Raw genomic sequence first — 15,016 nt, 5'->3', positions numbered from 1 at the left:
CGATTGTGTAGTAGAATGTCCCTCTATTTGGATCTGTGTCTCTTCATGATTAGATTCGTGCTAAGATTTTTGGCAAGCATCCTGCATAAGTGATACTGTGTCCTAACTGCATCACATTAAAGGACTCATGTCCACTTGTCCTGTTATTGGTGCTGTTAAATTTGATCACTTGGTTAAAGCAGTTCTGCCAGATTTCTCCATTGTAAAGGTACATTTTCCCCTGTATAATTAGTAAGTAATTTCCGTGGTGTTATTTTGAGACTATGGGAATATCCTTTTCCTCACCAGTTTTTCCCAGTAATTTTAGAATCCATTGATGAATAATTTCTGCCTAAACCAATTGTTACTCTAGTAACTATAAAGTGAATTAATTCTATGTTTCAATTTTAAACATGTTTTTGCTATTGTAGGATACCATATACCTTCTGGAAGGAATTTGCAAAAATGATCCAAAGTAAGTCCTGTTTTGTTTATCAGATAAGTCGTTAAATAATAGCAAAGTTAAAATATACTTACTGATGTTAAATGACAAATGTCAATATTAAAACTTTTTTCAGACTATCTGAAGACTCAGTCTCTGTTTTAGTACTCAGATGTCTTACAGAAGCTTTGCCAGAAAACAGGTAACTACTTGTGTTTTGTTTTTTTTTTTTATAATTTATTTTATTTGTCTATTTTTGGCTGCACTGGGTTTTCGTTGCTGTGCGCGGGCTTTCTCTAGTTGCGGAGAGCAGGGGCTACTCTTCATTGAGGTGTGTGGGCTTCTCACTGCGGTGGCTTCTCTTGTTGTGGAGCATGGGCTCTAGAGTGCAGGCTCAGTAGTTGTGGCGCATGGGCTTCGTTGCTCTGCAGCATGTGGGATCTTCCCGGGCCAGGGATCAAATCCATGTGCCCTGCGTTGGCAGGCGGATTCTTAACCACTGCGCCACCAGGGAAGCCCTCTTGTGTTCTTCTAAGCCTTACTCCTTGATGAAAAGCTTGAATTCCCTGATTAATAAAAATTTTACTGAAATTTCTTTCAATTTATCAGATTGAGTCGGTTACTTCACAAACACAGATTTGCTGAAGCCGAGAGCTTTGCCATTCAGTTTGGACTAGATGTTGAGGTAATTATTCATGTATTCATTCATTCATTGAAAGCATTTCTTCATGTGCTAGAGGCTGTGGAGACAAATGTGTAAGACATAATGGGAATTTAGTGTGATCAGGCCTATAATTAAGATACGACCAAAGTAGAGTAGGGATTCAAAGGAGATATTGACCCTTAAAGTAGGGTGGGAAGACTTCATGGAGGAGGTGATTTTATGTCAGATCTTGAAGATGTTCCAGATAGTCCTGGGAGAGGAAGGGAATTCTAGGTGTTAAGACACATGAAGAAAGTGAGGGAGGCTTATGGTGCTTCCAGGAACTCCTAGTAATTAGATAGGACTAGGGTGTAGGTTATATGTGCATAGAAGGGAAAGAAGATGATGGAGAAGGAGAGGATCAGAGCCTGGAGGGCTTTGTATGTACTGCAAAGGATTTAGATCTTATTCTGCAGGTGATGGGGAGCTACTGAGATTTTTAAGCTGGAGAATGTCTTGATTAGGTTGTCATTTTGTAAACATGGGAAATTGTTTGGAAAAGGGTATATCTAGAGACGCAAAGACCGGTTGAAAAACTGACCCAATGCAGTGAGGTGGAGACACACAGGAGGGAAGGTCTGATGAGAGAGGTGTATAGGAGGTAGAAGCAGTAGGGCTCAGCGATCAAACATAGTGGGGGGTACAAATGTCAGGAGCAGACTAGCAGGACTCTGGCTCAGCGTACTACAAGTAAGTCCCTTACATATAAACGAGTTCCATTCCAAGAGCACATTCATAAATCCAGTTTGTTCAGAAGTCCAACAGAGTTAGCCTAAGTAAGTACCCAACTAACACAATCGGCTACATAGTACTCTACTTTGATAGGTTTATAATACTTTTCACACAAATAATACATAAAAAACAAACACACACAAGAAATAAAACATTTTTAATCTTACAGTACCATACCTTGAAAAATACAGTAGTGCAGTACAATAGCTTGTGCTTCTTAGCAGTACCAGGTACATCACCGCTGCTTTTACGCTTGCTTCTGGACATCCTGGGCTTGAAATAAAGATACTGTACTACTGTGCTCTATACAGTAGTGTACGGTAAAGTACACAAAAGCACAACCACTTGTAGAGGATGCACGCATGTGACAGTGTACACCAGACACGTGAACTGACTTACGTGATTGGACATGTGAACACACGTTCGCATCTTGGAAAGTTCACAACTTGAAGATTCGTATGTAGGGGACTTACTGTAGTTGGAATGTGATGGCATTACTTAAAATGAGGAATATGTGTGGAAGAACAGGTTAGGGGTAAAATATGAAGGGTTCTGCTTTATAAAAATTGCATGTAAGGGATCTTATAAAATGAGGCTGTCTGATAGGAAGTTGGAGAGTGATCTGAACTGAATCTAGACATAGGTAACACCGGAGGAATGGCTCAGACCACTCAAGGAGAATGTGTGGAGTAAGAAGAGATCTGAGGATGAGATACAGGGGCACCAGCACACGGGGGATAGAGGAAGAAGGGCTATAAACATATTTGGGAAGAAGACCACACAAATGTACGATTAAAGAAGCCAAGGGGGACTTCCCTGGCTGTCCAGTGGTTAGGACTCCTTGCTTTCACTGCTGAGGGCACGGGTTCGATCCCTGGTTGGGGAACTAAGATCCCACAAGGCGTGAGGTGTGGCCAAACAACAAACAAACAGTTGAGTGGGGAGTGATCAGCAGTTGCAAATACTACCAATAAAATCAGGTATAAAAACTGAAAGTTGTCTGTTGGATTTGGTGATTAGGAATTCATTGATATCCCTTGAAAGTCCTGGGAAGTAATGAAGGATGAAGCCTGATGGTAGTGAAGAACTAACATTTGCTAAGTGGGTGGTGGGTACCCATGTGTTTGTTGTTTTAAAAATGTAGCATTTTATATTATGTAACAACCTAAATGGGAAAAGAATTTGAAAAAGAATAGGTACCTGTATATGTATAACTGAATCACTTTGCTATACACCTGAAGGTAACACAACATTGTTAATCAACTATACTCCAATGTAAAATAAAAAGTTTAAAGAAAGTAGCATTTTAAAACATGCAAAACAATTTTGTATATTGTTTACAAATGTATATGAGTAAAGCAGTATATAAATTAATGGCATAACAAGCACCAAAATCAGAATAATGGAGACTTCTGGTTCAGGGAAGGAGGATGATTTATTTGGAAGAAGTGAAAGTAATATTAAACTATATTAGTAATGTGCTTTATTTTTTTTTAAATTTAGGTGATAAGTACATGAGTGTTTGTTGTATTATTACCTTTTTGAACATCTGAAAGTTTCATAATAACTAATTTTTAAACAGAGCAAATGAAGCAAAAAAAATCAAAACCAGTGAAAGATGTTTTCAGGGAGTGGAGACACAGAGCTAGAGAAACTGCTCTTTTGTATCATTTTTAGCTTTCGGAACCAGAGAGCCCATGTTAAAGTTGGTATTTTGTTTATAAAAAAGGAACCTGAAATTTTGACTTTGTCTAACACAAGCTGTTTCTAGCTGCTAAAGAACCTTTCATAGACTGGGAATTCCCTGGTGGCACAGTGGTTAAGAATCTACCTGCCTCAGGGAGATCAGCTCGGTGCTTTGTGACCACCTAGAGGGGTGGGATAGGGAGGGTGGGAGGGAGACGCAAGAGGGAGGAGATATGGGGATATATGTATACGTATAGCTGATTCACTGTGTTATAAAGCAGAAACTAACACACCATCGTGGAGCAATTATACTCCAATAAACATGTTTAAAAAATAAATTAAAATAAAATAAAATAAAATGGTATGCCTCACTAACCTGAGTTAAACTATATCAATTTAGCAAATCAATTAGCAAATAAGTAGTGAGAACCTTGCTAAGTATAAGGATTGTGGGAACACCCCCCTCTTTCTCTCAGCTTAAAGTCTAGTGGAAGACATCTTCAGTGGCTAATAAAGGTACAAAAAAAAAAAAAAAGAATCTTCCTGCCAATGCAGGGGACACAGGTTCGATCCCTGGTCCGGGAAGATCCCACATGCCGTGGAGCAACAAAGCCCGTGCGCCACACCTACTGAAGCCCACACGCCTAGAGCCCGTGCTCTGCAACAGGAGAAGCCACCACAATGAGAAGCCCTCACACTGCAATGAAGAGTAGCCCCCGTTCGCCGCAACTAGAGAAAGCCTGTGCGCAGCAACGAAGACCCAATGCAGCCATAAATAAATTAATTAATTAATAAAATTTAGAAAAAAGAACCTTTGATAAACTTAGAAAAGTAGACGTGAAACATAATTGTGTGGTATTCTTCTAAAAACCAGCTCCATTCACTTCTTTTTTAATATATCAGTATTAATTTCCTGTTTTTTAAAAAAATTGTTTCTATTTTTGGCTGCATTGGGTCTTCGTTGCTGCGTGCAGGCTTTCTCTAGTTGCGGTGAGTGGGGGCTACTCTTCATTGCAGTGCGTGGGCTTCTCATTGCAGTGGCTTCTCTTGTTCCGGAGCACAGGCTCTAGGCGCGCGGGCTTCAATAGTTGTGGCACGCGGGCTCAGTAGTTGTGGCTCATGGGCTGTAGAGCGCAGGCTCAGTAGTTGTGGCGCACGGGCTTCGTTGCTCCGCGGCATGTGGGATCTTCCCCGGCCAGGGATCAAATCCATGTCCCCTGCATTGGCAGGCGGATTCTTAACCACTGCGCCACCAAGGAAGCCCTCCATTCACTTCTGAACAGCAAAATTTCAGACACATTACTTACCCTCTCTTGAGCTTCAGTTTTCTTGATTGTAAAATAAGGATCTCAGTATTTACCCCATAGGGTTATGATGAGGTACAAATGCTTACTTAGGTTTTTATGAGCATTAACTGAGATAATTCACATAAAGCTCTTAGTACACTGCTGGTCACATTTAGTGAGGACTCAGTAGAAATGGTTTCCATAACACTTTGTAATCTGGGTTACCTTTCAGTTATCTAAGTGTTACCTTCTTTAATGCTTATTCTTGAACCACATGAATATTCACATTTTTTTTTAACATACAGCGTGAGATTTCATCCACAGGCATTATTTTGCTTCAAGTTTCTTGATGTGGCATGTTTATATTACAGCTTGTTTACAAAGTAAAATCAAATGATATATTGGAGAAACTAGCTTTGAGTTCTGTGGACACCAGTGAGCAGACCAAATGGCAAAAACTTGTAGATGAAGCTAAGGAAAATCTGCATAAAATCCAGGTATGTTTTCCCTGTCGTATACTAGAGTATTCAGATCGATGGATTGATCAACATTACGTTGCCTTACCATGTCTGGCATTTATGAAACAGGACGATGAATTTGTGGTGAATTACTGCTTGGAAGCTCAATGGATAACCTATGAAACGACCCAGGAAATGCTGAATTATGCCAAAACCAGGGTAAGTGTTTCTGACCTCTGTGCATGTTAGTTTGTCTTATGCAAAAGAAGTAATTTGCAAAAAACAATGATTTTTCCCATAGACCTTTTTTAAAGTGCATTTTTTTTGCTCTTCCAAATGATGCCATTTTTGCTATAGATTGTTCCCCTCACTCACCTGTAAATGAGTACCATTGCTAGTTATATACCTTAAAATCAAGGTGTAACAGATGGGTAAAATGTGAGCTGTTTTCATAAAATGCATTATTTTTAAGGTATGTAACTTCTTAATTGTTCATTGTTCATCTCAGAGTTCAGTGCAATTTAATTTTTAAAGATGATTTTTTCCTTTAATTCACAGGAAATCCATCTTCTTTCATGAAAAACCTAGTATAGCCGATATTCTAACCGTGTTTCTTATTCATCTTAGCTTTTGAAGAAAGAAGATAAAGCTGTTCCTATCTATTCTGATGGCTTAAAAGAGGTAATTACATTGGGTTTATAGGTTAATTTGGGAGTGAATATACTGTTACAATATACTTTTGAATTCAAGATAGGTCTGTATTTTTTCAAGAGCAAGTTATATTAATACATTTTTTTCCTTATTGCAAAATGGGAATAATAATAATACTTACGGGTTATTTTGAGGTCAGATGAAATATTTCCTATAAATCATTTTGCATAGTGCCTGCTATTTCAAATAATTGTAAACTGTGATGATAGCTATGATGGTGCCAAAAATACATGTGCGTGCACGTGTACGTACAGATCTTCCTCAGCTTATGATGGGGTTACATCCTGACCAACCCACTGTTAAGCTGAAAATACCGCAAGTCAAAAGTCCACTTCAGGGGTGGTGGTTCCGTTGGGATGAATTGGGAGACTGGGATTGACATGTATACACTAATATGTATAAATAGATAACTGAAAAGAACCTGCTGTATAAAAAATAAATTAAATTAAATTTTAAAAATAAAATTAAAAAAATTATCTGCAAGGATATATTGTACAACACAGGGAATATAGCCAATATCTTATAGTAACCATAATTGGGGTATAACCTCTAAAAATTGTGAATCACCATATTGTACATCAACTATACTTCAATAAAAAATGTTTTTCAAAAAAAAAAATGCACTTAATACACCTAACCTACTGAACATGACAGCTTGGCTTCACCTACCTTAAATGTGCTCAGAGCACTTATATTAGCCTAGAGTTGGGCAAAGTCATCTGACTCAAAGCCTGTTTTATAATAAACTGTCAAATAGCACATGTAATGTATTGAATACTGTACTGAAAGTGAAGAAACAGAATGGTTGTAAGGATATCGGTTGTTTGTGATTATGTGGCTGACTGGGAGCTGCAGCTCCTTGCTGCTGCCAACATCACGGGGGAGAATCGTCCTATATATCATTGCTAACCCAGGAAAAGATCAAAATTCTAAGTATGGTTTCTACTTGAATGCGTTTTGCCTTTCCACCATCATAAAGTCGAAAAATCTAAAGTTGAACCGTTGCATGTCAGGGACCATCTATATATTTTTTAACTCTTACCTCAAAGTAAATGTTTAGTATAATCCAGCTAGGTTTTACCATAAAGGCATATTTATAAATCAGTGGGAAAACTAATTGATTTTGAAAGGCACCTACAACTAATGTACAAATACCTTCCTCTTCTTTGCGGGTTTATTGCATTGAGTGTGATTGGAAATATTTCCGTTATTTCAAGTTTTTTTGTTTTGTGCTAAGTAAAGGCAGTCATATTTATGGGAATTGACCTGTAATATGGGATAAAATGAGAATATGTACAAGACTTATGAAACAGAATGCGTAATTTTTGGTGTTTTTTATTTTGATATTATTGCACACAACATTCAGACTGTCAAGTTATTTCTTTTTAGGTGCTAAGGGCTCATGCAAAGTTGACTACTTTTTATGGAGCATTTGGACCAGAAAAATTCAGGTATGTGCATTCCCCATTTTGAATTCTGGATTATGAATTAGATTTAAGTTTGGAATGTTATAAAAGATATAGCATTGCTTTGAGTGAATTTGTGTTTCTGGGGGGTTCAGTGATGGAAAATGTTATCTTTCCTGCTAAGCTTTAGGCACTTCCTACATCGTCCATTGGAATTGATACATTTGGAAGGCAGATTTAAATAAACGTACCTTTTGCCTTAACAATCCACTTCTGGAAATTAATCCTGTTAGATATACTAACGTGCACCAAGAATATTGTTATTGACAAATATGAGATCTAGTTACCTTAAAGCTAAGACAAATTTATTTATCATGATAAACTAACAATGAAGGAAGCTTTATTTTTTCTCCTTATAGCTATTCAGTTATCCCGATACTATCATTAAACATTCTACCTTTTCACTGCTCATTGAAATGTTACCTTAATCACATGCTAAAATTCTCATGTGTATTTAAGTTTCTGCAATGTAATTGTATTCACTTGGTTTCATCTCTCTATTCATTCACCAGTATAAAATAGTTTTAATTAATGTAGCTTTAAAGTGTCCTATTAACTGGTAGACTAGTCCTACTATACTTTTCTTATTTTTTCAGAATTTGGGTAGCTACTCTTTTCTGTATGACACTTGGGGTCAGAATCAGCTTATCCAGTTTTTTTAAAATCTTATTTTTATTGGATTTTTTATGATTTATTTTTATTGGGAATGTGCTGAACCTAAAATCAGTTTGGGGAGAATCAGTATCTTTACAATATCAAGTCTTCATATCAATATTTAAGGGCAGTATGTGTCTTCCTACTCATTCTATCCTTTTTTTTATGTTCCTGAGTGGTATCTACTCAGCGGTCTTCATGTAGATTTTTTTACATATTTTTGTTAATTTTATCTTTCTTCCTACTTTTATAAATGGGACTTTTCTCCATTGTATTTTCAAAAGGATATAGAAGCTATTGATTTTTTAAAATTACTTTTAAACCAGCTACCTTATTGAATTCCTCTTTCACTTGTCGTAATATTTCAATTGGTCTTGTTTTTTCCAGGTATATAATTATATATGCAAATAATGATAATTTTGCTTCATTTTTTTCCTCATTTTTTTTTCCTTGCCTAATTTCATTGACTGGTACTTGTAGGACTTTTTTTTTTTTTTTTTTTTTGATGTGGGCCTTTTTTTTTTAAGTCTTTATTGAATTTGTTACAATATTGCTTCTGTTTTATGTTTTGGTTTTTTGGCCATGAGGCATGTGGGATCTTAGCTCCTGGACCGGGGATCGAACCCACACCCTCTGCATTGAAAGGTGAAGTCTTAACCACTGGACTGCCAGGGAAGTCCTATGTAGAACATTATTAAATAATGGTGGTAAATAGGCATCTTTCTCTTGTTCCTGATATTAGTGAAAATGCTTATTTTGTTTTATCATTTAACCATGATACAGGCTTATAGGGTTTTGTCTTTTTATCATTTTAAGGAAGTATTCATCATCTATTTCTGAGCTTTAATTAGGACTGGGTAGTCACTACAGCTTTGTTGGTTATAGCAAAAGACTGGAAGTAACCCTAATGTTCAACTGTGGGTGTCTAGTTAAATTATAGTAAATCCATGCCATGGAATAATACGTAGTCCTTAAAAAGAATAATATCTATATGTGCTCATTTGGTACAAGCTGCCAAGATAATATAAAATGAATTTTTTTAAGTACAAATAGTATACATAAAAAATTCTCATTCATTTTAAAGTTAAAAATGGTTGCTTGTATATGTAATGATTATCTCAGGAAGGACCTACAAGGAGAGCTATAACTTCTGGGGGAGATACAGTTCTATAGGTCTGGGATAAGAAGGAAACTTACTTTTCACTGTATAATCTTTGATTCTTTTTTTAACTCTGAGGAAAAAAAAACCTAGTTAAAATGCATAATGATATCTACTTGTAACATATAACCTTAATATATATTTTTTGACTACTAACTTCTTTCCTCTCTTTGACTTTGCAGGGGTAGTTCTTGGATTGAATTTCTGAATAATGAAGATGACCTTAAGGATATTTTTTTACAGCTAAGAGAAGGAAACCTTGTTTGTGCACAGTACCTTTGGCTGAGACATCGGGTAATTTGTTTTGCCTTTTTTTCTTAATGGCTTTATAGCTCCTGTGAGAGGTGATTGAATCAGTGTTGGAAACTAATAGGGTGGCAGGAGTGACTGGGCAATGGGGTGTTTTCAGACGGTTTGATAAAATATGACCTGTCCCAGAGAAAACTATCCTCTGATGATATTAACTCAGAGGAAATATTATACATAAAATATAAACTTATGTTATCTCATCATTCAGAGTCTAGTTAGCTCCTAAACTTAGGTCAAGAGGTAACATTTTATTAAGCAGTTTGTTGATGGGCTTTCTTATGTAGGAATGGTGGAGAGGGTAGTCCTGTTGCAGCTCAGATTGTGGAAAAGGATTGCCCATTATAATTGCTGCTCCGAATCTCCTTAATGTTGATATAGAATATTAGGTCCAAAGCTCAGTATCTGGGTGTGATGCTATTAAAGACACATGCTTGTTAGGGTTTGTACTGTCACCTCCAGTTAAGTTTTCCCTAGAATGCCATCTCTGCCTGTTCCTCTGCCTCTAATTTATTAACTAATACTCGCTGCCATGAGGTTTCACGGAATTTGTGGCTACCAACTTGAATCATTTGCACAGAGTAAATCACCTTTAAGGGTCATTACATCAGTAAAATTTTTTTTTTAATAGATTTATTTTATTTTTATTTATTTATTATTTTTGGCTATGTTGGGTCTTTGTCGCTGCGCGCAGGCTTTCTCTAGTTGCGGCGAGCCGGGGCTACTCTTCGTCGCGGTGCGCAGGCTTCTCTTGTTGTGGAGCACGGGCTCTGGAGCGCACGGGCTTCAGTAGATGCGGTGTGTGAGCTCAGTAGTTGTGGCTCGTGGGCTCTAGAGTGCAGGCTCAGTAGTTGTGGCACACGGGCTTAGTTGCTCCGCGGCATGTGGGATCTTCCCGGACCAGGGCTCGAACCCGTGTCCCCTGCATTGGCAGGTGGATTCTTAACCACTGCACCACCAGGGAAACACAGTAAAATATTTCTTGAAATGACTTTCTAATAGGTCTTTCCCTCTTGGGAGGCTATCGGTTTAAATTTGTTGGATAAATCTTAGTTTCTCGCTCTGTACGATTTAGGCAAACTTTGAAAGCAGATTTGATGTGAAAATGCTTGAGAACTTGCTCAACTCAATTTCTACACCAGTCTCTTTGCAAAAGCTTTGTCCATGGCTTAAAAATGATGTGATCCCATTTGTGAGAAGGACTGTACCTGAAGGACAGGTAAGTTTCCCTCAGTGTTTTTACTCTTGATGATTCTATTTTTTACATTATATCATTGAAGATTAAGTCATGCTAACACCAGTTAGTTCATTTTAGTGTCTCTTGAAAGACTACGATGGAGGTTTTAAATTATTTCAGTGATTATTTATTCGTATCATACTTTTTATGATATATCTATTTCAGAAAGTTCTTGCAAAATGGTTGGAACAAGCAGCCAGGAACCTTGAACTAACTGATAAGGTAATACCAGTATAATTAGCACTGAAAAGGCATTTCCAGTACTCCCCATGGCATAAAACGTTGTTTTTAATGGTCTCTAATATTTTTTTAAAGGCAAACTGGCCAGAAAATGGGCTTCAACTGGCAGAGGTATTTTTTACAGCAGAAAAACCAGATGAGTTAGGATTGGCGTCCTCTTGGCATTGGAGTTCCTTGGTATGATATGAAAAACAAATTTTTACTAATAAAACATTTAATTTATATTGAAGGGTTTGTCTGTGTGTATTTAGACACATATTCACTTCTTAAATATTCTTTTTGTATGTTCTTTTGTTGTGTACTTTTAAAATCCACAAAAAGGAAAATTAGGTTTTTTTCTTCCTTATGTTTCTATTAAAACTTGAACCTGTCTTAATGCACTGTTTTTCTCTATTGAGCCAACCAAAAGGGAAAGAATATATAAACATACTCCTAAGTAGTCTAATTGGGATTTTATGCATTAGTAACATTTCACAGTCCTTTAAAAGGGCAAAACTTAGTAACATATTAGGATTAGTTTTCAAAGGCTCTATCAATCAGGTTTACTTCTTTTATTTAAAGTAGTAAACTACTTCTAGTTTTCATTGCATTTCTTAGGCATTCCAATAGTCATAATGGCTTAAGTACCAAAGAATTTTTTAAAAGATCAAATTGAAAAAATTCTGGGACTTTCTGACTGACTGAATAAAATAGCAATGCTAGAAAGAGAACTAAAATCAGGAATATTGATGTTACATATGATGTTAATTTGAGGTTAATGAACTGAATTTATTATTTGGCTTCTAAATTTCTTAAGTTCATTTATTTTTCCCTTCAGATTTCTAAACTAGAAAGCATTCATTATATTGAAAAAAAAAATTCATTCTTATATTTTAAAAAAGTTTGTTGGGGTACCATAATTTAGTTTACAAACTAACATGTTGAGACATCTCAGTATAACCTCAACTCTGAAGTTTAAAGTACTTAAGGACCGGAAGGTATGGCCTTTTGTAACATCATACATACATTATGAAATTACATTTATTCCTGAAGTTTCTGGAGCCCAAAAATAAATAATAAATTTCCTCCTACTTTCTGATATAGTAGATTCTTGTTATTAATTATACTTACTGATTTTGTGCTGTTAAGAATAAGATGGGAATTTTTTCTGTAAGTTTCAAGCAGTATATTGATGTTATATAATCAATACATGTTATAATGTACAATGTATATTGATCATTTTATATGTTTTTCCACAGAAGAGCTTTTCCTCTTGCTATAAAACAGTACTTTGTCTTTTCCCTAATTGCCTTTTATCAACTGAAAATTCTGTTCCTTGTATATAACTTTAGGAAATGTCATCGCTTTGTATCTGTTCATGGTCTATTTGGATGGAACATTGAGGATTATCTAAATGATGTTTGTGTACCTAAGTATATTGGGGTTCTGAAAAAATATTACACTAATATTAATAGTTTTTTCTATTTTTTTAAGAAAGAAAATTTCTTTTAGATTTCTATTGGATTCTGATCTGTTAATTAGTACTAGTTAATTTTGCTTAAACGTCTACAAAATTTAAAGGCATAAGTTGCAGTTTCCTCTTATGTGTATTTCCCTCTCACACTTTTATTTCATATCCTTAACAACTTCAACACTTTTGTTTTATAAGGATCATCAAAACATGGAGGAAGTTTGTCAGTTAAGGACTTTGGTAAATAACCTGCGAGAGTTAATCACACTGCATAGGAAATACAACTGCAAATTGGCCCTCTCTGATTTTGAGAAGGTAGAAGTCTAGATTTATCAGAATTATTACTATTTTGTCATAGCCAACACAGCTAGAGTTTGCATTTATGCCGTCTTTATTTCGACATCCAGGAGGACACAACCACCATTGTATTCCGAATGTTTGATAAAGTGCTGGCCCCCGAGCTTATTCCTTCCGTCTTCGAGAAGTTTATCAGAGTTTACATGAGGGAACATGACTTACAGGAGGAGGAACTTCTCCTTCTGTACATAGAGGTAACTTCTTCTTTAGCTCTAGTCTTTTTTTTCTGGATCTGTGCAGTGCGTCATTGTATTAAATGTTTAACTCTTTACGGAATGTCATGCTTTACCATTAGGATTGACGCAGCATATTGTATTGGTTAAGAATGTGGGTTAACTCTGCTACTAACTGACTGGTCACCTTGAGCACAATGAGATAATAATAGGACTTTCTCCAAATGGTTGTTTCGAAATAATAGAGCATGAACAAAGTTTTCTGTACCATGTAAAACTGAAGGCCAAGGTTTTGGCAATTTTGCACTTGTTGACCATTGTTCAGCATTCATGGCTAAGTAGAAGTTTTTGGTTTTTTACGCATCCATAAAAGCTATTTATCTATGTTTATATATGTGTGTGTGGGTGTTTTAGTGAGAGTTTTAAATTTAAAAAAATGTTTATCCCATTTTAGGATTTATTGAAGAGATGTAGCTCAAAGTTCACCTCACTCTTTGATACAGCATGGGAAGCAAAAGCTATGGCAGTAATAGGATGTTTATCTGACACAGATGTAAGTAAATAGTGATCATATAGATTTGCCTTTTGAGCATTGCATCCTTTCTTAAAACTTTTTTTCTGGTCACAAAAGCAACATATATTTGTTAGGGAGAATTTGTGTAATAGGAAAAAAGAATAAAAAGAAAATAAAAACCACTCAATCCTTTTTTCCTATGAAAATAAAAAGTGAAAGTCTTCTCATTCCCACCCCCAGAAAAACCCACATGGACGGTTGGATGCATATATTTTCAGGCATTTCTATGGTTTTACAAACATAGAGACATTTTAAAATATGTTTATCATATGCCTTTATTTTGACTTCACACTGTTATTAGTCACCATTATAAAATGTGAATAAAATCATGGAGAATATTTTTAAGCACAGAGTCTATAGAAAGTTAATAGAGCTATATGATTTAACTTTCAGCAGAGAAAATACTCTTCTGAATTTTTCTAAATAATAAAATTGCCCTTTATGTGTGAATATTGGAAGACATATATGCTTTTGCAGTCAGAAGATGAAATATTCTCAAGCTTCCATCCAGTAGATGCAAGATCCCTGCTGTAGATTAGGCTTCATCATTAATTTGCATGAAAAGTAAATCCGAGGGCTATTCACTGTCAGTGTGTGTGTCTTTATAGCTCATATTTGATGCTGTGCTCAAGATAATGTATGCAGCAGTGGTCCCCTGGAGTGCAGCTGTGGAGCAGCTAGTGAAACAGCACTTAGAGATGGACCATCCCAAGTAAGATTACACTGTACCAAACAGCTTTTTTGGTGTTGGATAAACTTCATGTTTTGAGTTGAAATTCATATATGTTTTTCTATCCTTTACTGTGTCCCTTAGTATTTCATATAAAAAGACAGTCTATGTTAATATCAATAAATTTACTTTTAGAGTCAAGTTATTACAGGAGAGTTACAAACTAATGGAGATGAAAAAACTTTTACGAGGCTATGGAATAAGGGAGGTGAATCTCTTAAGCAAGGAAATAATGGTAAGTACAATAATTGAATGTTTTAACGCCTTTGCTCCACTTCCAGAGCAACATGGGAAATTTAACCGGATTTTATATTCTTTAAGATTAATAGAGTTAGGTTCTTCGCCGCTTCCCTTTTGTTAGATAGAATGTTAAGAGAGTGTTTGATTGGTTGTTAGAGTAGTAAAGACAACAGACAGTAAATTAAGAAGCTGAAGGAATATATTATACCATCATGTTGTACGCCTTAAATATATGTAATTTTTATTTGTCAATTAAACCTCAGTAAAGCTAAGGGGAAAAAAAGAAGCGTGAAAGGACTGTCATTAAATTCAGAATGCAAATCATGTTTTAATTTTTCATACAGTTTAGAGTTTGCTGCATTGTTTTAATTATATGAACAAATGATTTCTGGGCTCTCTGTGAGATTTCATAACAAAGAAATGTGTATTGTCT

At 35.8% G+C, this 15,016-nt stretch overlaps 1 protein-coding gene across 2 annotated transcripts in view; it reads left to right on the top strand.

Moving 5' to 3' along the window:
• KNTC1 (kinetochore associated 1) overlaps positions 1-15,016 on the top strand; it is a 67,799-nt gene that overhangs the window by 15,723 nt on the left and 37,060 nt on the right. For both annotated transcript variants that reach the window (XM_036824101.1, XM_036824100.1), the window contains exons 14-29: positions 411-454; positions 558-623; positions 1,031-1,106; positions 5,200-5,325; positions 5,416-5,505; positions 5,914-5,967; positions 7,387-7,448; positions 9,459-9,570; positions 10,658-10,801; positions 10,985-11,041; positions 11,135-11,236; positions 12,708-12,824; positions 12,917-13,060; positions 13,494-13,592; positions 14,222-14,325; positions 14,479-14,578. In XM_036824101.1, coding sequence (XP_036679996.1) covers positions 411-454; positions 558-623; positions 1,031-1,106; positions 5,200-5,325; positions 5,416-5,505; positions 5,914-5,967; positions 7,387-7,448; positions 9,459-9,570; positions 10,658-10,801; positions 10,985-11,041; positions 11,135-11,236; positions 12,708-12,824; positions 12,917-13,060; positions 13,494-13,592; positions 14,222-14,325; positions 14,479-14,578 — 1,497 coding nt within the window. The remainder of the gene's footprint in view (positions 1-410; positions 455-557; positions 624-1,030; positions 1,107-5,199; positions 5,326-5,415; positions 5,506-5,913; positions 5,968-7,386; positions 7,449-9,458; positions 9,571-10,657; positions 10,802-10,984; positions 11,042-11,134; positions 11,237-12,707; positions 12,825-12,916; positions 13,061-13,493; positions 13,593-14,221; positions 14,326-14,478; positions 14,579-15,016) is intronic.

Source organism: Balaenoptera musculus, chromosome 14, assembly GCF_009873245.2.
Source record: "Balaenoptera musculus isolate JJ_BM4_2016_0621 chromosome 14, mBalMus1.pri.v3, whole genome shotgun sequence".
Taxonomy (NCBI): domain Eukaryota; kingdom Metazoa; phylum Chordata; class Mammalia; order Artiodactyla; family Balaenopteridae; genus Balaenoptera; species Balaenoptera musculus.
Note: the sequence above shows the minus strand (reverse complement) of the source record. Positions and strands in the feature narration are given on the sequence as shown.